This window comes from Phaethon aethereus (genome assembly GCF_964289735.1).
Source record: "Phaethon aethereus genome assembly, chromosome: 2".
Lineage (NCBI taxonomy): Eukaryota > Metazoa > Chordata > Aves > Phaethontiformes > Phaethontidae > Phaethon > Phaethon aethereus.
The window spans coordinates 47,799,955-47,822,092 of NC_138582.1; the positions used below are offsets into that span (position 1 = coordinate 47,799,955).

Here is a 22,138-nt window from a genome sequence, read left to right on the forward strand (position 1 = left end):
TCTCTGAGACTAAAGCAAAGTCAAATTTCTTGAAATAGTGGGAATATTTGGTGCTTGGAAGTTCAGTGAATTTGTTCAGTAAATAATTATTTTGTTTCAAGTGCTTCGTATTATGAGCTAGGTATATTTTAAGACTTACTGTAACTTTTTTGTGGCTTTTTTCATGTTTCTGGAAATACTGAAACTTTTCTATCTGCTTTACAGATTTCTTTAATGGTAGCTAAGGATGCAGAGCTACACAAGAGCAAGTTGCAGTTCTTCATGGAGCAGTTCTATGGAATCATCAGAAGAATGGATTCAAGCAACAAAGAGTTGTCCATTGCCATTCGTGGATACGGGTTTTTTGCAGCAGTATGTGCAGGAAACTTATTCTGATAAAGGAGCGTACTGAATGGATTTACAGCTAGGATTCATTTATTGTTCATTTTACAATTTTACACAGCTTGTTATATAGGGGAGGCTCATGTTTCTAGGTTAAGTGTTGAACTCAATTAGCTACACTGTAAGATATGTTGTGGTTGAAAATTATTGAGGGTTGTAGTTACTTCTGCTTGTCCACTATTTCTGAAGCGGAAAAGCAGGGGCTTCATATACAAGCTGTCACAAAACTTAAGGATGTGCTTAATCGCTTAGGTACAGGCAGTACCTCTGCATTTAGATGGTAGAATTCAGGCCAGCTCTGCTCTGGAAGCAGTTCAGATATGTTTCCTACAGAGCAGGAATCTCAATCAGAACAGCCATAATGCACTGCTGACTGCAGGATACTCGGAGGTAATTTGTGAAACAACTGCAAATTAAAAAAAAAAATGAAACCAAGCTTATATACCTGCCCTCCACATATGTGTGTTTGTCAGGAAGCACCATTAAGAAGCAGCTTCCAATTTTTGTCAGCAGTCAGTTAAAATGAGAATATAATAATAAAGTTAAGGTTCTATAAATAAAGGGTGGTGTTTATGTATCTGCAACCTATGTGCTTGATGGTGGTACCCCAACTTTTATATAACAATGTTCTAGACATTCTTTTTCTGTCTCTCTCAAAGCAAAGGTTTGGTTAAATAATCTCAAAGATTATTTAGAGGTTAGGGTATGTGATGGAATAGCTGGTTACTAGTTGAATCCTTTTCATTTTGCTGCCTTTTGAGCAGAGTGAGTTTGTTTTGTAGAATTTTCAACGTGCTTTGTTGAAACCTAGTTTTCCTCTTCTGTGATGTGAGCTAGAAAGACACGGAGTTAAAGATACTGTTTCCAGAAAATGTTAAGTATTTCAAATTACTGAATTGAAAGAACCTTGTTAAAAGTATCTGTTACAGAACAAAACTAGTTAATTAAAATTGCATAATGTAAATACAGACACAGGTTAAAACTGCAAATTTTAACAGGAAAAAGGGATCTTAATGCTACAATACCTATAAATTTTTAATATGTTAAGACACACTAATAGTTGTTAGTGTGTTTAGACTAAATCTTGCCTGATCATTGGATGCTGGGTTGTGAGGAAGCAGAATCTTGCTGCTACTGCAAGTAGTGGCTTATCCTGAACACAAGTTCAGTGACTGATTCAGTTTCAAGGCAGAATATTTATTTTACTGTCTAATCACTAAAATAATTTTAAAGTAATACTTGCAGTTCTGCAAATGATAAATGGGTAGTCTTAATTTTGTCAGCATGTTTTTGGACAGACTAGAACAACCTTTAGCCTAACTCTCATATTCTAGCATTACCTAAATCGGTCCATTCTTTTTCCATGGTGAGTTCCCTAGTACAGTTCTTGCCTGTGACCTGGTTGCTTTACCACAAAGACTGCTTTTTGACCTAGCTCATGCTAAATACTGTAATTTACAAATCATTCTATAGAAATCTGTAAGCATTATTACATACCCTCTAGTACTGTTTGGAATGCTTTCCACTTGTTCATTAGTTTAGGAGTAGTCTTTATCCTCTGTACAGATCCCAATACAATAGAAGTTAAGAATTTGGGCTGCTGGGTTAAATGTTAAATAGTAGTAGCCTGTGAATGATAATTGGTTAAACCATATTAAGGTAAGCGACTTACTACTTTAATGCAGCTAGGTCAAAATATAAATTACTATTAGCATCCATAATGCCAAATTTAAGATATTTACACCAAACTGCATGCTTTTCAGGCTGGATTTGAAATTGTGTCACTGAAAGTTCAAGTACTCTTACACTGCATCAGGGAACTATTACTTTAGTTCATTGCAGGTTCCATGTTTCTCATACACGTAGCAAGTAGAATACTTAAAGTTAGTTTGTTCACACCTATTGAGTTCCTGGAAAAATTTAAAATATTATTATGGTTCAGTGAAGACTTGGCTGGGTTTTAGTGCTACAGCATACATTTTCTTGGCTGTGCAAAGTTGCTAAATCAGCATTTTATTTTCTCTCTGTAAGCCCTGTAAAGCTATACATTCTAAGGATGTTGACAACATGTATGTTGAGCTCCTTCAACGTTGTAAGCAAATGTACCTCACAGAAGCAGAAACAATAGATGACCATCTGTATCAGCTACCAAGTTTCCTCCAGTCCATTGCAAGTGTGATATTCCATATGGATACAGTAAGTGGAGTATTCAAAGTACCAGTCAATTTTTTTAATGCAGCTACAGATGTATAAGGAGGTAGTAGCTATAAACTTAGCTATGATCAGAGGTGTTTCTTTATCTGAAATACGATGACATTTAGCTCCTAGAGGATGGGAAGAATATCAGGAGAATACTTCATTGGATTTTATTTGAATAAAGAAAATGCATAGAATATATTAAATAAAATGCTACAGTGCATTGTAATGAAAAACATGATAGCCAAATGTGAATAGGTTTTTATTCATTTTAGGCCAAGCTATTTATTTGGACCTAGGCTTCCCCTTCTCTTACGTGTTTATACCACTCTATTGCTGCTTTTTCTTCTGGTACTGATACTTAGCATGTTCTCTGAGGATGATACTTTGATTTTCCTCTGATGCTATGCTGTCAGTGTTCAACTGAGGGCTTTCTGGATCCTAGCTGGAGCTGAGAAGGTTGGGGCAGAGAAGAGACTTTCACTTAGAGTCTGTATTCAGATTGTTAAGGATGAACAGATTATACTGCTGTGTTGTTATTGTTTAATTAAATTGGTACTTTTCTAATAAGCTTATGACTGGTTCCACCGAAGCACTAATCTATTCAGGAGCTACTTTGCATAATGTGTTCCAGGAACTTACTCTGTTTTGTTTGGGTTTTTTGTGATTTTTTTTTGTTTTTTATTTCTAAGATGAATTCACTTGCTAAGTCTTTTATTGTTTTCAGAGCAGGTCATGATGTAAACTCTTGTAAGAAAGTATCTTGCTGAAATAATTTAGCATAATTCTTCACATTGATACTGAGTTATAATCATTGTCTTTGCATGATGGGTGTTTTGTTTTTATTTCTTCTAGATTCCTGAAATATACACTCCAGTTCTTGAACATCTAGTTGTGCTGCAGATCAATAGCTTTCCACAATACAGTGAAAAAATGCAGTTAGCCTGTTGCAGATCTATAATAAAGGTATTTCTAGCCCTCTCAGGAAAAGGTCCAGTTCTCTGGAGTTTTATTAGCACTGTGGGTGAGTCTGTGATATTAACTTTATTGTGTTTTGCGGGGGGGGAATTGTGTTTTTTTGGTTTGGATTTTTTTTTTCCCCTAAACTGGCTCTGTGAGAGATATGTGGAATAGCCATTCATTCAAAAATTTAGGTCTCCTGTCCTCTAATTAATAATGGAGTTTTTGGCTTCTCGTTGTGTTATTTTTCAGTATCCATTGTTAAGTCACTTAAAGAATACATTTAACAACTGTTTTGGATGACAGAGTGGCTATCATCAAGGGCAGGAGAATATATTTTTGTGATAATCTGTTTAAACGTAAGACTTTTATGTTCCTGCTCTGAAGGATTGTGGTGAGAAAGGATTTTCATGGAAAAATGTACAAAAATCTGTTCAATACCCCTTCAGTGACCCCTACAAAATATCACAAAAAGTAAGGTGTTAGAAATGTTTTAAAATGTTTTTAACATTTCTCTGTTAGAAATGCAATTTTTTAATGCTCTGGAACTTGTACGTAGTAAAAATGAAAATTCCAAATATGCATTTAGTCAGATACAGGCCTGCAAATGTAATAATGAATGTGTTCGGCATCGGTAGCTGACAATTCAAGTAGCCTCCAGCATGCTGACCTTTCATTATAATGATTTTCAGAAATTATTTTTCATTTCTTTCAATTATTTGTGGTAGCTTTTCTCTATTGCTGTGGCATTTTCATTGTTTTCTATGTTCTTGAGTCAGGATGTGGTGCACACAAGCACCATGCCAGAATGGAGATCCTAAGTCCATGTCTGTGAGACTTGTTGGGAGCTGTTGCCTTTTTCTATGTGGGCATTATGGGCAATGCCTTGGTCATTACTGCGTTCAGAGTCAGGAAAAAGCAGTATTGAGAAAAAGTAGTGAGAAACAAGTTCAAAATTGGTTCCCAGTGAAACATCCTAGAGTTATGGCTATGGTTTTGGCTATATTTGCCCTTAAAGAAAAATCTGTGTTCTTTTGCCTTTCCCTCATCCTGACAGAATATGGAAAATAGAAGACTGATTTAATTCATTGCTAACATAATGAACGATATGGACGCTGTGCCTTTTTAAGTCTGTTCAGGCAATTTTTTTTTTTTTTTTATTTCAGTGCATCAGGGATTAATCAGAATCTTCTCCAAGCCGATCACTTTTTCAAAGGTAAAATAACTGTTTAAACATATTTATTTCATCTAGATTCCTAGGGTATACATTCCAGTTCTTGCAGATCTAGCCCAGTAAACAGGCGAGGGACCACAGAAGCAAAAATAGTACTGTCCGTTTTGAAATGTGGCTCAGTTGTTATTAGCCTCTGTTCCCTATATCTGCTCAGCATAATGAGGATGTGCCTCTTGTACTGAATGGAAAAAATGATAGGAAATAGACTTTTGTTCTCTGCAGTTCTTGTTTGCTCAGGTTGTCTGTAACAAAGTAGCTTGTAATTAGGGTCATACAGTTTTCTTCCAGGTTAGTAAATTTTGGATACCTTGAAAGTTTTACTGAATGTTTGTGTTAAGGGAGGATTTTAAAGCTTTTTTTATCCTGTGCAGCAGGGTAACTATAGAGTTTCTCCAATAACTGACCACTAATAGAAGAGCATTAGAGATTTTTGAAAGGACCTAGTTGCTTTGTGCTCTTTTCAGATTGGTTAAGTGAGAAAGAAACATAAAATATTTAGCTACCTGCAGAAGTAATTTTACATTGTGTTTTAGCTTGGGTCAGGTAGTTACATATGTGGTTGTATTGGGTCTGTCTGAGATCAGCCCTCATAGTTCTGTACTTTGTATTCGTAGCTAGAAAAGCTGTTGATAACACGCGAGTATTTTGGTTACTGCTGAGCAGTGCTCGCACAGCATCCAGGCTGTCTCTCCAACATTCCCCCTCACCAGTAGGCTGGGGGTGAGCAAGATCTTGAGAGGGGAAATAGCCAGGACAGTTGACCCAAACTGACCAAAGGGATATTCCATACCATACGAGGTCAGCTCAGCAATAAAAGCTAGGAGAAAGGAGGAGGAGGGGGCGCATTATTTATTACGACATTTGTCTTCTGGAGCAACTGCTAAACATACTGAAGCCCTGCTTCCCGGGAGGTGGCTGGACATTGCCTGCTTATGGGAAGTAGAGAATAAATCTTTTGTTTTCCTTTGCTTCTGCGCACAGCCTTTGCTTTGGCTTTATTAAACTGCTTTATCTTGACCCACAAGTTTTTTCCATCTTATTCCCCACCCCTACATCCTGCTGGGGGTAGGGGAGTGATAGGGTGGCTTGGTGGGCACCTGGCATCCAGCCAACATCAACCCACTACAGCAGTGTTTCTGAAAAACCTTTTGTCCTTTTCAGGACTTTTTTGGAAAAGAAGCTCCTGGATCAGAAGAAGCCAATGAATCTGGAGAGGTTGGGACAGGGAGATGGAAAGTACCAACGTATAAGGACTATCTGTATCTCTTTAGAAGTTTACTGAACTGTGACACAATGAAGGTAAAAGCATAGTTAGTGTGGAAATACAAAAGGAAAAATAATCCTGAGTTTTACCACTGCTTTTCTAACCCTAGACTTTTTCCGAATGTCATGTTGTAGGAGAACTGTTTCCTGGTTTTAGTTGGATTTTGTGGCTGATAAATTAATTGAACAGGGATGAATTTAGGCTTCCATAGCTAAGAAACATCTAAAGCTGGATTCTCTGGATCATTCAAATCTTGGTTTGAAAATTCAAGCAATAATTTTCATTGGTGTTTTGAAATGTGAACTTTTTTCCTCCTACAAAGGAATGTGTTTTTGAAGATGAAAATTTTGTTACTGCAAATTCACCACTTCAGTCCCTGAGTCGTTTGCTATATGATGAACTTATAAAATCTGTTTTGAAGATTATTGAAAAATTGGACCTGACTATTCAGAAACTGGATGTTAATGAAGAGGTGAGACCTGATGACTTGTCCATTCATTCCTGCTGTTGTAGGGAAACCAAAATCACATTCCTTCCCTGTTTTGTTTTCATTATGCTTAGACAGCTCCATATAGTGTCCTTGAAGTAACATTCATATTAGACAAAATGTTCTACTTCATATTTCTGAATATTGCATTGTTAGGAGATGGAAGCATCGGAGTCAGTAGAAGTTCACAGAATCTGTTAGACACTCTAGCATCTAGTAGTTTTCATTTTTTCTACTTGCTTTCTCCTTAGAAACAAGCTTCCGTTATTATTTCTTTGAATCATTGATGTGTCAATTATTAGTCCTTTGTCTGTGTCAGACTAGCTAGTAGCAGCTAGAAAAAGAAGAGACAGACTGTTTAACTGGAAATACGGTCTAAATGCTTTCTGTGTTGTCACAGATCCAGTGTTCTTGCTTATTGTTCTTGTTCTTCTTACATTTATTTTCAGGATGAAAATGAAACTGACAGTGCTTTGGTTGGGCCTACTTCTGACCCTGCTTCAAACCTTCAGCCAACAAAGCCGACAGACTTTATTGCCTTTATAAATCTAGTGGAATTCTGCAGGTATTAATATGTTTTTATGTAATTTGGAAGTTGCAAAGTGGTTGGAAGAAATTTGAGATGGGATTTATTTAAGATGCCTGTTTCTGACTTAGGATGATATACCGTATTTCAAAATGCACAAGGTAATTAGCAGGGAGACAGTAAGTGTGTTTCAGACATTTGGGTCATAGAATGATACATACTAGCTCATCAGCTCAGGTTTTTTTAAAGAGTACAGGAGACAAGTCGTTCATGTTCGTTATTTGGGTGTATTTGTCTTTCAGGATATGTTGTAACTTTTAGTATTATACTGACCATATATCCTAAAAACTTCAGAGACCAGAAATACATAAATACATAGAATAGCATTGGCCATTAAGTGAAAGGTGCAGCATTGTTTGCCTGTGGAGGTCCAGATGATTTCCCCTAGCAATACTGCAGTCTTGGTAATGAAATGTAATGTGTGAGTATGTGTGTTTGTATAAATGCAATAATGAGATATAATGAGGAGAAAATGGCTTTGCACGGTAAAGCAAAATAAAAATCTTCCCATGCTTGCCTCAGAAGGCAGCATGTAATTATTCCCTCACTGTCTTTGGAGCTGCTCTGTTACACCAATACTTCTCTTTCTTGTACTGACTTGCAAGTTTGAAAAAAATGAAATTAATATTTTATTCAGTTTCTGTTGGTTTTTTTTGTTTTTTTACCCCTCTATGTTTTCTGCACATGTTTTTTAGAGAAATACTTCCAGAGAAGCATGTTGAATACTTTAACCCTTGGGTATATTCCTTTGGTTATGAGCTTATTACACATTCAACGAGACTACCTCTTATTAGTGGGTTCTACAAGCTGCTTTCTGTTACAATGAAAGTTGCCAAGAAAATAAAATACTTTGAGGTGAGATCTGTTTTCCCAGTGGAGGGGTAATGTATTAATGATGGTGCAGTTCCTTATATACAGTCTTTTATGTGCTATGGAAAATAGTTCATTGAAACTGTTACCCATTTTTTTCAAATGTACATAGCATCCTATGCCTCCATAGTTAGAAGCACATAGAAAGTCAAAATTTAGACTAGAAGCCCAATTTCTGAAGAGACACCATCCAGGTGTAATGCTCTTTCCAAAATCCTGAACTGGTTGAACTGGTTGAGGGATGGGAAATACCCTTGCAGTGCAGAAGGTAGCATGGATATCAGAAACAATCTAACCAGAGCAGGAGAGACACGTATGGGTTAATTACTCAACTGCTGGGGTATACTTGTATTCCACTCACTGATTTCCACACAAAATATGATGCGCTATTGGTGGGCACACCATTTGCTGTATGGAAGCTATTGTAAAGTGACAGTGCTTCATCCCATTATGTGTGTAGCCCACCACAGAGCCCTGAACTGTCCCTGCCACTGCTAGTGATGGCACCAAGTGAAGCAAATTTGGGAGCTCATGGGTGTAGATGCTTGTAGTGTAGATGCTATTGTGAATTGCCCTTTTCTTATTCCACCAGCATTTTTGCCACCTGGATATCCACTGTTAGGGATGTTCTTTTCTTTTATGGTTTCTTAGGTGAGCAGACAGGGAAAAAATTAAGCTTTTATGGAAAAGTTATTTTTCAGTCATACGTATCTTGCTTATTTGGGTAATATTAAGTGTACTCCAAAAAGTTGACCCTCAGCGCATTATATTAATGTTAATTTCTAAGCTTTGAGAGCACAAACATACATTTCAAGTTTTCACTGACTACAATTTCATATTGGACAGTGATGTATGTATTGAGTTGAACTTCATATTTATACTGTGTACTACATTTTTTAATACTGTTCACTTGTGGTTTCTGTTTGGTAGGGTGTCAGTCCAAGGAGTCTCAGAAAATGTCCTGAAGACCCAGAAAAGAGGTCTTGCTTTGCACTGTTTGTAAAGTTTGGAAAAGAGGTAAGTGATTTTGCTGTCCAGCTTTCTTAGTCTGAATATAAACACACATGACTCAATCAAAATTATATCTTCTTAAAAATCTTACAAATATGATAGAAGTATTCCAGCTCTTTGAATTATGCAACATAGTGTGAGTTTAAGATCTTTTTCAGTCTGTTTTTTATTTAATGTCAAAAGAGGTGTATTGGTCACCTATTCATGTACAATTGAGAAATAACTGGATAATTGTACATTAAATACTTTCTGGTAACTGTCTGCAGGTGAATGAGATTCCAGTATTGGTTTTGAGTTGTTTATTTTACATGGATATTGATATAGCTAAATCAAGATCTTAAAAGGTTTACAATTGTTCATGATGTATTTATCTGAATTTTAGGTTGCAGCAAAAATGAAACAGTATAAGGATGAGTTGTTGGCATCCTGTCTGTATTTTTTACTTTCTTTACCACATGACATCATCATGCTTGATATGAAAGCATATATTCCCGCACTGCAGGTGGGTCAAAGTGAGGTACAGCTAATAGGTTTTTTTATAAAACGTGCAAAAATTCTGGAGCAAAGTTAGTATCCTGTTGAGCAATTAAGAGAACTATTAAGCTTTGTACTGTGTTCAGTGAGATAGAACACAAATTACTTGACTTTTTGGATAAACAAATAAATTGTCAGAATTTGCTTTTGCACCAAGCTGACTCTGTTAGTGCCTGTGTTGCAATATAATATATATCTCCTGTGCTGATCTTGTGTGAGATATTAAGCAGACAAAAGTTATTAAGAAGAAAGATGTATTGTATGCTGAATGCTTTCAAATACGTTTTTACCTTTAAATAATAGTAGTCCATAAAAATGAAAAACTGATAGTTTTACATTTGACACGTAGAATGCATTTAAGCTGGGCCTTAGCTGTATCCCAATGGCTGATCTGGGACTGGATGCTTTGGAAGACTGGTCAGCTCACATCCCCAGACATATAATGCAACCTTACTACAAGGATGTTCTGCCTCTTCTTGATGGCTATTTGAAAAACTCTACATCTACAGGTACATACAAGCAAAAAATTGTTAGTCTTGAGGGAGAGGAAAATAATTTTTTCATAGTTACACCTAAAGATATGGATGTGACATGCTTTTTGTCTATATTGTGCACTTCTTGTGGTTGGAACAATATAACTTATCTTACACCCCAAAATTTACCTTTTTCTTAAACTATGATTTATTTGCTACTGCCAAACAATCATTAATTGTAGCCATTTTGCATGCCACTTCTCTGTGATTTGTCCTTTGTATCCTTCAATCAGCTTAGTTTTCACTAACAGAGACTTACTTTCCTTAATAAAGATTTTTAAATGAGAGAATAAGTGTCACGTCTTAAAAACAAAACCAGGCAAAACCAGGGTGGGTTTTTTAAAGAAACTATGAGTAAGTGCATCAGGTACTGGTACAATAAGCTAATATTAATATGCTGGTTTTTTGTTCATCAGGTGAATCCCAAAATAACTGGGAAGTAAGGAAACTTTCTCGAGCAGCCCAGAAGGGATTTAATAAAGTTGTGATACAGCGTTTAAGAAAAGCAAAGGCTTTTTCATTGGTAAGAATGCTGTCTCTTTTTAGAGTTAAATGTGAGTTAATCACCTCCCACTGTTTCTCTTCCTTTCTTGCATGCATACTTTTTTTCTGAGGATTATTTCTACCTTAGGTCATTTCAGTGAATCTTATTCTACAGCATGGCTCAAAAAGCTGGTTCATCAGCACAGCTGGAAAGATGTCATTCTCTAGGGTGAGAATGAGAATGAGGCAGGGAAAGGGAACTGAAGAAATCCTGTAAATCTGCTAGACTGATGTATTACGGAAACAAAGATTTAACTCCTACACTTAAAATTGGCTCCCAGCTTCGCAGTGGTGCAGCATGTAAATACCATTTGTGAATATATAACTTTTTTTTTTTATAATTATCTTGTGTACAGGTTCATAGTCTTAGAAGTCAAATATCATTTTGACCAGTGACTTCTCAAATAGCTCAAAATAAGCTTAGTTTTATTTGTATATTCCAGTGCACAAACTAACTTGGAATAAACCTTTTTTAGGCATAAAACTAGTAGTTACTCCTATATATATAAAACTGTTTGCAACCTAGTTGGTCTTTAAACAAAATGAGTAAATTTTGCATTCCATACAGGCTGCTTATGAAAATCTGTTGGCTGCTTACATATAGATTTACAGGTTCTAAACTTTAAGTTCTGGGATTAAAGCAAATGAAAAGAGTAATTTTTACTTCAGATTTTTTCCCACTTTTTAGACTATTTTGTAATTCTGTAGGTTTGTGTTATCTGTGATGATAAAATTTTAACCTTTACTTGAGAAATGGGAATTGAGAGCCCACAAAATGTGATAAAAATGCTTTCCAGTCTTGCCCTCTTTTGCTTATTGAACCAAAACTGTAAAACTGTTCTCGTTCTTGATGTGGTTCTTCTCCCCACAGGTTCTTCATTTTATCTTCTTCATCCATATGTTAAGAGCCATAAAACCTTAATTTACTATGTAAACCAAGTTACTTCTATATAGAAGTAATTCTTCCTTTACTAATATAAATCTGTTGAATTACTTAGGATGACAGTCCCTCCTTGGAAGCAGTAAGAATGAGAGTGGCACGCCTTCTTGGATCTTTGGGAGGGCAGATCAACCACAACTTAATTACAGGTGAGTGTCTTGTCAGTGTAAATAAAAATATTTACATGCTCTGCTTTCTCTCTTGAAAGTAGATTTCAGTGAGGTCTCCACATCACTTTATGGGAATACATGAGCTTTTCAAGGAAAGCTACTTTGTTGCTCTTGTTTAAACAAAATTGCTTTTATTCAGTTCTGGAGTTCAGGAAAGCAAAGTATTCACTAACTTACTATGGAATGCAGAAAGTGTGTAGAAAGCTTTAGTTAAAGACAAACAATTATATGCATCTGAATATATGGTTTTATTCCTCCCCTTCACCCTCTGGCAGTAAAAGCCGTTTTAAAACTTTGCCTCAGTTTGTAATTCTTTAGTACTTGTTTCTACTTTTCAACTACAATTCTCACTTAATCCAGTTTTTCAGAATGGCAACCTGTGAATTGTGTAAATCTTGGCAAGCTTACTTCTTCTCTTGTGAGTTTAAGGTGCGCCATGCCTTTAGTATGTCTGGGTAGTAGAGCTCTATTTGAGTGCCTCCTCAAAAAAAAAAGTTTTGTGCTCTTCTCTGTTCAGTTTGTGAATAAGCTTTATAATTAAATTAAATTATTAATAATTAAATATCATAAAATCTATTTAAAACAAAAATGGAAAAGTGTAGTAGAAGTACCTGACCATGAAATTGAAGGGATAAATTCAGTGCAAAACTTAGTCAGTCTAAAAACTAATGTAGTTGTATAGACATTTTGTTCCTTTGTTTTCATGCTTACATTTTTTTTTCTGCCTTTGCAATCAATGTTCTTTCTGCCAAGTACTTCTCTGTTGCTTATTCAGAAATACTGTGGGAAAGTAGCATTATTCCCTGGAAATGAAATACAAAGTGTAGTCAGACTATGTTAACCAAATTAACAAATATGAGAATATAGGGAGAGAAGGGAGTGAGTATGGCAGTTTTCCTTGGACGACATAGCCATAAATGTAGTCATTTTCTGTGCAACTGCAGGAGTCTGTATGTTGGATCTTCTTGTCTGATCTGATATTGAAGAATTTTTTTGTGACAGTAGAAGACAAAAGTAGTATATTGGAAGTCCGAAAGAAGTGTTTTAAATTGTCATGGTTTAGGCCCAGCGAGCAATTAAGCACCACGCAGCTGCTCGCTCACTCCCCCTGCCCCACGGTGGGACGGGGAAGAGAATCATAAAAAACTTTGAGATAAAAACAGTTTAATAGGAGGAAACAACAATGATAACAATAATAATAATACCGACAAAGGAACGTACAAGAACAAGTGATGCCCAATACAGCAATTTCTCACCACCCGGCAATCAATAGCCCATCTCTGAACAGCGATTCCCGCCCCCCGGCCAACTCCAGTTTATGTACTGGGCGTGATGTTGTACAGTATGGAATATCTCTTTGGCCAGCCTGGGTCAATTGTCCTGACTGTGTCCCCTCCCAGCTTCCTGTGCACCTCCTCACTGGCAGAACATGGGAATCTGAGAAGTCCTTGACTTAGTATAAACACTCCAACTACTTTGCCACAACTGAAAACTGACTGCAATTGTTTTTTCCATGTGGTGGCTAGGCATCTGTTTGGATATGCAAATAAAAGTGGCTTTCTAGCATATTTCTGGTACTTGTAACATCCAGTAATTTATAAAGCATTAACATCATATGGCAGTCTAAGTGAAGTTGGAAGGTTACAGGTTTTTTGACTGAGCTATGGAAAGACTTGCTGTATGTATATTACATAAAGCTTATTTTTTGTTTTGATCTTTTACATATTAGCTACCTCTGCAGAAGAGATGATGAAGAAATGTGTATCCTGGGACACTGAGAAGTGTCTGAGCTTTGCTGTACCATTTGCAGATATGAAGCCTCTCATCTACTTGGATTTATTCTTGCCTCGTGTGACTGAACTGGCTCTTTCTGCAAGTGACAGACAAACAAAAGTACTGATGTTTTTTCTGCATTTTTTTTCAACCCTTTTTGCTGGCATATGGCTGATAAATACTGCATAAAATAATGTCTTCATTGTTAAGAAAGACCTGTTTTAATTCATATGGAGCAATGTGCTGCTTTGGTGCTCTTTCATGATGACATTATTCTTAGTGTTTAAAAACTGAAGAGCAGAAGTTGCTGTAAGTTGTATCAGACAGCATAGTCCTTTGAGAGCTAGACTTAACATAAAAATGACAATTTTAAACTAGTATTTTCAATGTTGTTTGGCCTCCTTGTCATGTCTAGCCTATGAACTTGTGGGCCCAGTCCAGCAGAGCTCTTAAGCAAATATTTTGCTGCTTTGGGGGATTGGGATTTTGATATCCAAAGAGAATCCAGGTATCCTTGAAAACACAATGATGGGTGACTTATCCAGTCATAAATTTTCTCCAGCTGAAAAGTAACTGCCCATGATAGAGACTAAAACATTAGGAGAAAGGCCAGTAGGAATGTGCATAAATTATTTCCGTGAACATGATCTTTTCCTGGAATGGTGATTTAGCATAGATTGGAGTGATTTCTCACGTACAACCTTTCTTGTGACTCATTCTGTCCTGCCCACAGTTTTGTCTTCTCTGTGAAAGTAATCTATGTGTAACCAAAGGGATTTTTAAATTTCAGGTTGCAGCATGTGAGCTGCTACACAGCATAGTCACGTATATGTTGGGGAAAGCATCTCAGATGCCAGAAGGACGTCAGGGTCCCCCACCCATGTATCAGTTGCATAAGCGAATATTTCCAGTACTGCTTCGTCTTGCTTGTGACGTAGACCAGGTAAACAGATTTGTTTATAAGTATTTTAGCTTGTTTTAAAAACCTCTAAATGTGGGAATAAATTTACAATTTTATTTAGAAGCTATCATGTTAGAAGTTATGCTGACATGTTGCCTTTTTTTTCCTTCCCCAAATGTAATGTATTTTGTAAGCTGAAATTCTATTTTAGGGGTTTTGGTTTTTCAGGATTTTGGGGGTGGAAGCCTTTTAAAAGACTTCAATAATGGAGTGTAATTCAGAGTAACTCAGAGGAGTGTACAAATACATGAGGGTTTCAAGATTCAAGTTTCAAGGTTCATCCAAAGAGGTTGTGGTAATAGCTGCTTTTTATCACTGTATTTAATTTCTGTATTTTTCTCTAATAAGTTGATTTGAGGTGAAGTTGATTATTTCAATATTGAATCAGTGCAAAGCTACAATCCATAAGACAGGTGTTTGGGAGAGAATTTTTAGCTGCCTCATTGACAGCTAAGGGTGATATATTTAATTCCAACATCTGAACTTGGTATTTCTTCTCTTTTACACAAAACAGAATAGACACATGGGTTCAGCTCCACTGCAATTACAGGTCTTGTGCCTTTTCAGACTGATTGGACACTGACATCCAGGTTCTATGATGTTAAGGGACTTTGTGTTCTGTTAAAATGTACAGGAAGCTGTGTTGCCAATTTCGGTGAAACCCTTTTTGCTGGCATATGGCTGAACATAAGCCATAGGTAAATAATAGTGGTCCACACTAATGCACAGAGGCATACGCTCTGTATTACAAGCATGTATGTATGCATATATAAGTATATTTATTTGTTCTTCCCTTCATATTATAGTATGACAGTATTCAATCAGGTTGACTTACAGGTAGAATTGTTGAAATCCAGGAGGTTAGAATAATGTATGTGGTAAAGATTAAGGATATTTTAGATCAAAATACAGTTTAAAAACAAACTTCCTTGTTTCCCTGGCTGTGTATTGGCATATCAGTCCATGGCATGCAATGTTCTTTGTCTCAGAGGATCTTGCTGTAAGTAAGCTTGGAGATCTTTTGAGACTAGTTGAATATAAAAGCAGCTAACCAGATTTATTGGTTTGTTTTTTTTTTTAATACTTGGTATGGGAATGTAATATGAAGTTGATTATTCATTTTATAGATGCTTTTTCAAAGAAGTATTCGTTTTTATCCTTACATATTTTGAATAGCAAAATAGCATAGAAATATATTAATCCTAGAAAAATATATTAATCCTAGAAATGATTGGCGTTTACTCTTTTCAGGTAACAAGACAATTGTATGAGCCTTTAGTCATGCAACTCATTCACTGGTTTACCAACAACAAAAAATTTGAGAGTCAAGATACAGTGGCATTACTGGAAGCTATCTTGGTAGGTCATAAGTCTGTCTCCTCTTTTTTCTGTGCCATGTGACTTTATTTTTAACTAGCATCATTTTACTACTGAAAGAAGCAGGAACACATGAATGCATATAATGGCTTCTTATTTATCTGAAAGAAGGAAAACAGTTTATCAATTTATTTATTCTTTTTTACAACCATTTAATGTTTCTTAACCAAGCTTTTGATGATGGGTTTCTCTATTTCTTTGGCATTGTCAAAATGCAGGTGTAGCATCTTTGGAGTCTTACAGGATTAACGAAACACCCTTTTTATCATCAGTGTATAAAAGGAACTACTGAAATACATTCACCCTCCCTGAATGAAAGTTGCTTTTGATGTGTGCTTAATTTTTCTCTAAGTTTCTTTGCTGTCACCAGGTGCAAAAGTTTTAAATTTAAAACTGGCTTTTGCACTGAGCTGAAGTGGTTGGAAGCAAGGTAGGTCAGGAGGTTTTGCAAACTTTTTGTAAAATGAAAATCAGTGCTGTCACACTGCTTCTCAAGCAGAGGAAGTTGGCCCATCAGAAAATGAAGTGACTTAGACAAGACTCCTAAACTGGTAGCTGAGGCAGAAATTCAGATGTTTGAGGCCTAATCCAGTACTGTGAGGCCTGGAAATGCTGCCCTTCCCTTGGACAGTAGTAAGTTTGAAGCCTTGTTATTTCTGGGAAACTTTGTAAAATTTCTAAGTTTCTACTAAAAAATTTGTAAGTTTTTTAACTTACAAATAATACTGTGTAAATAAGCTACTCTAATACTGCACTGAGACAATGTTGGCGTTTTGTTCCTTTTTGTAATGAAATAAACTTGTGTAATTTCAGAGTGGCATAGTGGATCCAGTTGACAGCACTTTGAGAGATTTCTGTGGTCAGTGCGTACGAGAATTTTTGAAATGGTCTATTAAGCAGACAACACCAAGACAGCAGGAGAAAAGCCCAGCAAACACCAAGTCTCTTTTTAAACGGTTGTATAGTCTTGCTCTTCATCCCAGTGCTTTCAAGAGACTGGGTGCAGCACTTGCTTTTAACAGCATCTACAGAGAATTTAGGTGAGCAAACAGAGCTTGAAACAGTAAGTAGCTTGGACTAAAAGTTCAAGGAGATAAAAAGAATTAAATGTAGAACCCAAATAGACATACACTGACACTCATTCTATTAATGTTTATGGTAACTGTAAAATTGAGTTACTCAGCTTACTCATTTTTAATTATAATTTTGTAGTTTGGGCTTTCTACAGGTGGGGAGCATATAAATTTGAGTTTCTATCACAAGTTTGTGGGAAGTTATGTACCCCTTTTAAAGGTGGTCAGCAAATTTCATTGCTATTTTTTAAAGTGGTTTGGATGTATTTTTTTGTGCAAACATCTTTATCTCTACAGTGTTTTAATTTGCTTTTTTAATTAGAATTTCACACTTGGTGCTTCTTCTACTCATGTTTCTCATCAAATTTATTCCTGATTTTTAAAGGGAAGAAAATTCTCTGGTGGAGCAGTTTGTATTTGAAGTATTGGTTGTATTTCTGGAAAGTCTGGCCTTAACCCATACAGATGAGAAATCATTAGGTAAGCTATAATTAATTAACTATGGAATAAAGAAAAAAGCCATCCTGTTGAATCTTGGATTAAAAAAGAAAAATATTCCTATAACTGTAGAAAAAGTAAATGTGCTTACATTTGCAACAAAGGAAAGACTATTTTTCATTACTGATAGAGAGGTCATTTGATATCTAGTTAGGAGCTCTTTGAATCAACTCCTTGCAGCATATGAAGCTGGAAGATCTTGAGCCTGGGGAAAGAACCTTTTCACATTTACGATGATTGACAGTTTTGTAGCAACACTAAAAATGCTAGTGGTGCTTCTGATTTGAGTCCTGGTTTTGCACTTGCACAATGTAAAAATGTAGCTTGATGGGAATCTTAAAGTCTAGTCTTCTGTAACAAAATGCTCCAAAAATTGACATTTCTATATATTCTGTGGAAGATTTCCACCATTTTGTAATATTTTTTCCTCTTTGCCTTCTCATTCTTCTCCACAACAGTATGTAGCTATGTCAAGAATCTATGATTTCTTCCACAGTACTAATGATTCTTCAGTAAACCTGCTTTTCTCTTTTCTTTCCCTCTGTTCTGACTTTTATCAATGAATTGTAATTAGAACATAAAACCAAAAACTGATGTTACAAAGCTTTATTTCTTTCAGAGAAACAGTTCAGATAGAAGTGGCCCCAGAAAAAATACTTATATTGGAAAATGTTACAGTTTCTCTAAGCATGATCACAGAAAGTAGCATACACAGTTTTATAGCAGAGGCCTCATGGTTGGCTAAGGTCATGTTGGCCTGTCTGCTGGTTTATGATTTGTTCTGTGGCCTTGAAAAATTTACTGTAGAAGCACAGAGTAGTGGAGTTGGTAGACGTTATCCTGTGTGTAAGTCTCTTGCACCATTTCTATAGTGCCAATACCTTGGTTCATTTAACCAAGTTACTAGCATTTGTTTACAGATGTCAATTCTCTTTCCGACAGGTACCACTCAACAATGTTGTGATACTGTTAATCACCTGAAGCGCATAATTAAGCATAAAGCACCTTCTCTGAACAAGGAAGGAAAACGGCGAGTACCACGGTCAGCAATTTGCCATTTTTTTTCTTTTTCGATATTGCAATTTAATTAATGTAGTTCCATTAAACACTTGGTATTCTGAATAAGGAATTCATCCTGTGACTGTTGCTGATGCAGATCTCCTGATATGTCTGTTGAACCATTGGTGGGAAATGCTGGACATGATACTAGAGGATCATGATGGTCATTCTTTATTCCAGTGTGGTGAGCTTGCTTTAGTTTGGCAAGGAGAGGTGGAAAAGAAAAGTATATTTCCCTCACAGTAGTGTTTATAGTAATGTTAGCACTGGTGCTATAGAGCACTTGGAGGAAAATCCCCCAAAGTCTTTCTTATTGCAGTTAAGTGTTAGCAGAAGTAGGACAAACTGCAACAGGATGATCAGCAATTAAAGAGGAGTGGCAAAAAAGGTGGAAGAAGCAAGAATGGATTCAGTATCAGGCTGAATGAAGCTCTGAGTCACCTGGTCTGATCACATAGCTGACCGTGCTTTGAGCAGGAGGTTGGACTAGAGACTTTCTGAGGTCCCTTTGCAGATGAATTATCATGTGATCCTAAAGAAACAGGCAAGTGGAGTCTGAGAGTTAGCTCATTGGTGACACATTTGGTAGGTTAGGAGACTGGATAATTAGGGATGGGGAAAAACTGTGCAGGCTTATTTAAGCTTTCATCTCCATTTTTGTCTCTTTGAGTGTTATAAATAGGAGGGAAGATACCTGATTCTGCTTTTTAAATTGTTGCCATGAAGACTGTGCTCTGGGGATCCAAAGTAGAGTGAGGAGAAGGGAAAGCAGTGTAAGATGTGGTTGTAGAAGAGCTCTTACTTGTAGTGCAGATGGGTAGTGGTTAGACAGATAAAAGGACATTCATAATGCTCATGGAACATTCTGATTTTTTTCAAATGGAAGACTATGGCTTCTTGGTAGATGTCAATAGGACTGTTAATCCCTAATATTTCTGTGCAGAGGATTTCCAGCTACTAAGTCAGTGTGTCTTCTGGACGTTGTCATGTGGCTCTTAGTGCAATGTGGACGACCTCAGACAGAGTGCCGACATAAAGCCATGGAGCTCTTCTATGAATTTGTTCCCTTATTACCAGGTATTTTAAGTCACAATGCACTATTATCTTTGCTTTCTAAATACTGTACATGCCTTCCCTCTGTTTTCTATGCAAAGTATTAATTATAAGAAACATAATTTTTGAAGTAAATGTCTGTTCACTTAGTGCTGTTAAATAGAAACTGAGTAGCTGCTCATACTGGAAATCAGATACTGTGAGAGCCTCAGGGTTTGTGGTCATAGAAGAGGGTTTTATTGCGAACTTCTGTCTAGCCAGGAAGGAGAACTCAAAGGCCTGTAACTGCTCTTGTATCCAGCTATGAAGGCAGTATTTGCTGACTGGGAACTAGTGGGAGTGTCTCATAAATTGGCCTCTTCCTTGTCGGTAATTTAAGTAGTATGACCAATGCTAGACCAGAACCGGTAACTTTTCTGTTGCAAGATCCAGTTTAAAACACAAAGTTTGGGCATGTCAGTCCATTTGCTTCTAATTCCTTGATAGTTCAAAATGTGTTTTTCCTGGAGAATTTATATTTCTGGTTTTATTTCTATCAGGAAACAAGTCTCCATCTTCTTGGCTGGCTGATGTTCTGAAAAACCGAGGTGTTTCTTTCCTCATTAACAAATTTGAAGGAGGTGGCAGCGATGCCAAAAGTCCATCTGGGATCCTTTCTCAGCCAACTCTCCGTGGTATGCAGGAGCCCTTCAGTTTACAGACTGTCATGCGGTGGATGGATATGTTCTTAGCAGCACTGGACTGCTACAATACATTCTCTGAGCTGCGAATGATCAAACCTCATGAAATACTAGGTGAGTGATTAACATGTGGCATTAGGTTCATTCATGTCTGTTACACAAGCCCATCCAAGACAAGTTCCAAGCCTGGACGTCCAGCTTTTTTCTTCAATGTAGAATTGATGAATTTTGCAAACTCTCCCAAAGGTTTCAATGGCAATTGTTGTACTGGATGTTTTTTAATGAAGTAGTACTTTGTTAATAGTGTATCTTAAAATGTTTCATTTTAGTCGTAGAAATATACCTTTAAATTTCTGTCTGTCAGTCATCCACTCACCAGCAACTTCTTTTACTCTATCTCATCTTCAGAAATTATTCTGTACAGCAAATTTCCCTCTACTGAGGAGAGTCATAGTTTTTTTCCTGTTTTTTTTTTAAATTCCTCCAAAGCTGTTTACCTGGTGTCTGGAGGGAGCTATCAGAAAGCAATGAAAGAAGTCCACTTTTCACTTCAAGCCCTATACACGTTACCTTTCTTCAGTTCCTGATGCTTCAACTACATCAGGTTCAAAAGCCTTGTATTTGAATTTCGATCAGGTGCATAGTAATTCCTTGTGTAGCCAATGGGTCGCTCAGAAAGTTTTTCTTCTAATTATTCATGCAGGTCTGAACATAATGTTTTTTATCACTGGTAGTAGAGTTGCATAATTACTTCATATATAAAGTCTTGTACAAGTTCTGGGTAGCCTGTCAGTGTCATCTCTGTCTTGGTTTAAAACAATAGTGTAAGATCATTGCTGGATGCAGTTAGCATAGGGCTAAATTACTCAAAACTAGGGATTTAATTTTTTTATCCATTTTATTACACATGCCTAAATCATCATCATTAATAAGTGCTTGTAATGGTCAGTGAATAGAAAGCTACCATTCACTGCCCAGAATGTTAATAACTGGCATAGGACTTTCAGAAAACACTGGTGTGAGATGTGGTGTTGTTCTGTTTGCTATCTCAGTTTGACTATTTTCTTCCAAACCCAATATAATATATTTAAAAGTTGAGAGCTGCTGTATCATTTCAACTTAGTATGATTCTTCTTAGGTGTAAGTGAAAGATCCTCATTCTTGGAAGCTGCGCAGTTCTTCCTTGAAACTATTGCTTTGCATGATATCCACGCAGCAGAGCAGTGCTTTGATTGCAGTTTGAAAGGCAGCATGTTCAGTCCACAAGAGAGAGATGTATATAATTACAGCAAGTGTACCATTATAGTCCGAATCATGGAGTTTGTCACCACGATATTGGAAACGTGCCAGCAGGATTTCTGGAAGGTAGGCACTGAAATCTGTAGTGGATAAAAGGTACAAATTTTATATGTAGTTAAAGATTTGTATTTTCATTTTGAAGTTAGTTCAGAGAACTAGCGTTGTCTTTAGTGGTGCTTTAACTGAAATTGGTGACTAAGCATTGCAAACTGTTACAGTCTTCACATGTAAGTGCAAAGAATTATATTGCACTGTTGCATTTTGGTGGGTGAGGTAGTTTTTGTTAGAGGAATGAATATTTCCTGTATATTCCAGTTATATATTGACTATGAGATTCCTGTATGTTGACTGTGAGGTTGTTGTTCTGTAGTACTCTGGAGTACTTGCAATAAGTATTTCCTGATGACCTTAAATGTGTGGAGGTGATAGCTGCTTAAAAGACAGAAAGGCATATTGTGGTAATTCTTTCTTGAATTTAGTATAGATATTCAGGTCTCTCCATTTGCATAGCTTTGATGCAATATAAACTATTTTTGACTATATGAAGTGCATTAGTTATGAGTCTCTGATGAAATTTACACTGCCAACTTCAGTTCTGAGGTCTCTTGTTTTCAGTAAATCTCTAATAGTGTCCACAGAGGTGTACATCTGGATTT

The 22,138-nt window shown here is 36.5% G+C and overlaps 1 protein-coding gene across 1 annotated transcript in view; it reads left to right on the top strand.

Annotated features, from left to right (window-relative positions):
• The window catches only part of PRKDC (protein kinase, DNA-activated, catalytic subunit), a gene marked incomplete at both ends in the record, with an annotated part of 83,090 nt that overhangs the window by 8,377 nt on the left and 52,575 nt on the right, over window positions 1–22,138 (top strand). Inside the window, 22 exons of the mRNA XM_081996545.1 lie at window positions 205–351; window positions 2,413–2,577; window positions 3,433–3,601; window positions 4,704–4,753; window positions 5,933–6,070; window positions 6,358–6,507; window positions 6,972–7,087; window positions 7,804–7,963; window positions 8,909–8,995; window positions 9,372–9,491; window positions 9,873–10,032; window positions 10,473–10,579; window positions 11,598–11,688; window positions 13,439–13,602; window positions 14,273–14,425; window positions 15,695–15,802; window positions 16,634–16,860; window positions 17,279–17,373; window positions 18,334–18,433; window positions 19,394–19,527; window positions 20,043–20,297; window positions 21,322–21,548. Coding sequence (XP_081852671.1) covers window positions 205–351; window positions 2,413–2,577; window positions 3,433–3,601; window positions 4,704–4,753; window positions 5,933–6,070; window positions 6,358–6,507; window positions 6,972–7,087; window positions 7,804–7,963; window positions 8,909–8,995; window positions 9,372–9,491; window positions 9,873–10,032; window positions 10,473–10,579; window positions 11,598–11,688; window positions 13,439–13,602; window positions 14,273–14,425; window positions 15,695–15,802; window positions 16,634–16,860; window positions 17,279–17,373; window positions 18,334–18,433; window positions 19,394–19,527; window positions 20,043–20,297; window positions 21,322–21,548 — 3,123 coding nt within the window. The remainder of the gene's footprint in view (window positions 1–204; window positions 352–2,412; window positions 2,578–3,432; window positions 3,602–4,703; window positions 4,754–5,932; window positions 6,071–6,357; window positions 6,508–6,971; window positions 7,088–7,803; window positions 7,964–8,908; window positions 8,996–9,371; window positions 9,492–9,872; window positions 10,033–10,472; window positions 10,580–11,597; window positions 11,689–13,438; window positions 13,603–14,272; window positions 14,426–15,694; window positions 15,803–16,633; window positions 16,861–17,278; window positions 17,374–18,333; window positions 18,434–19,393; window positions 19,528–20,042; window positions 20,298–21,321; window positions 21,549–22,138) is intronic.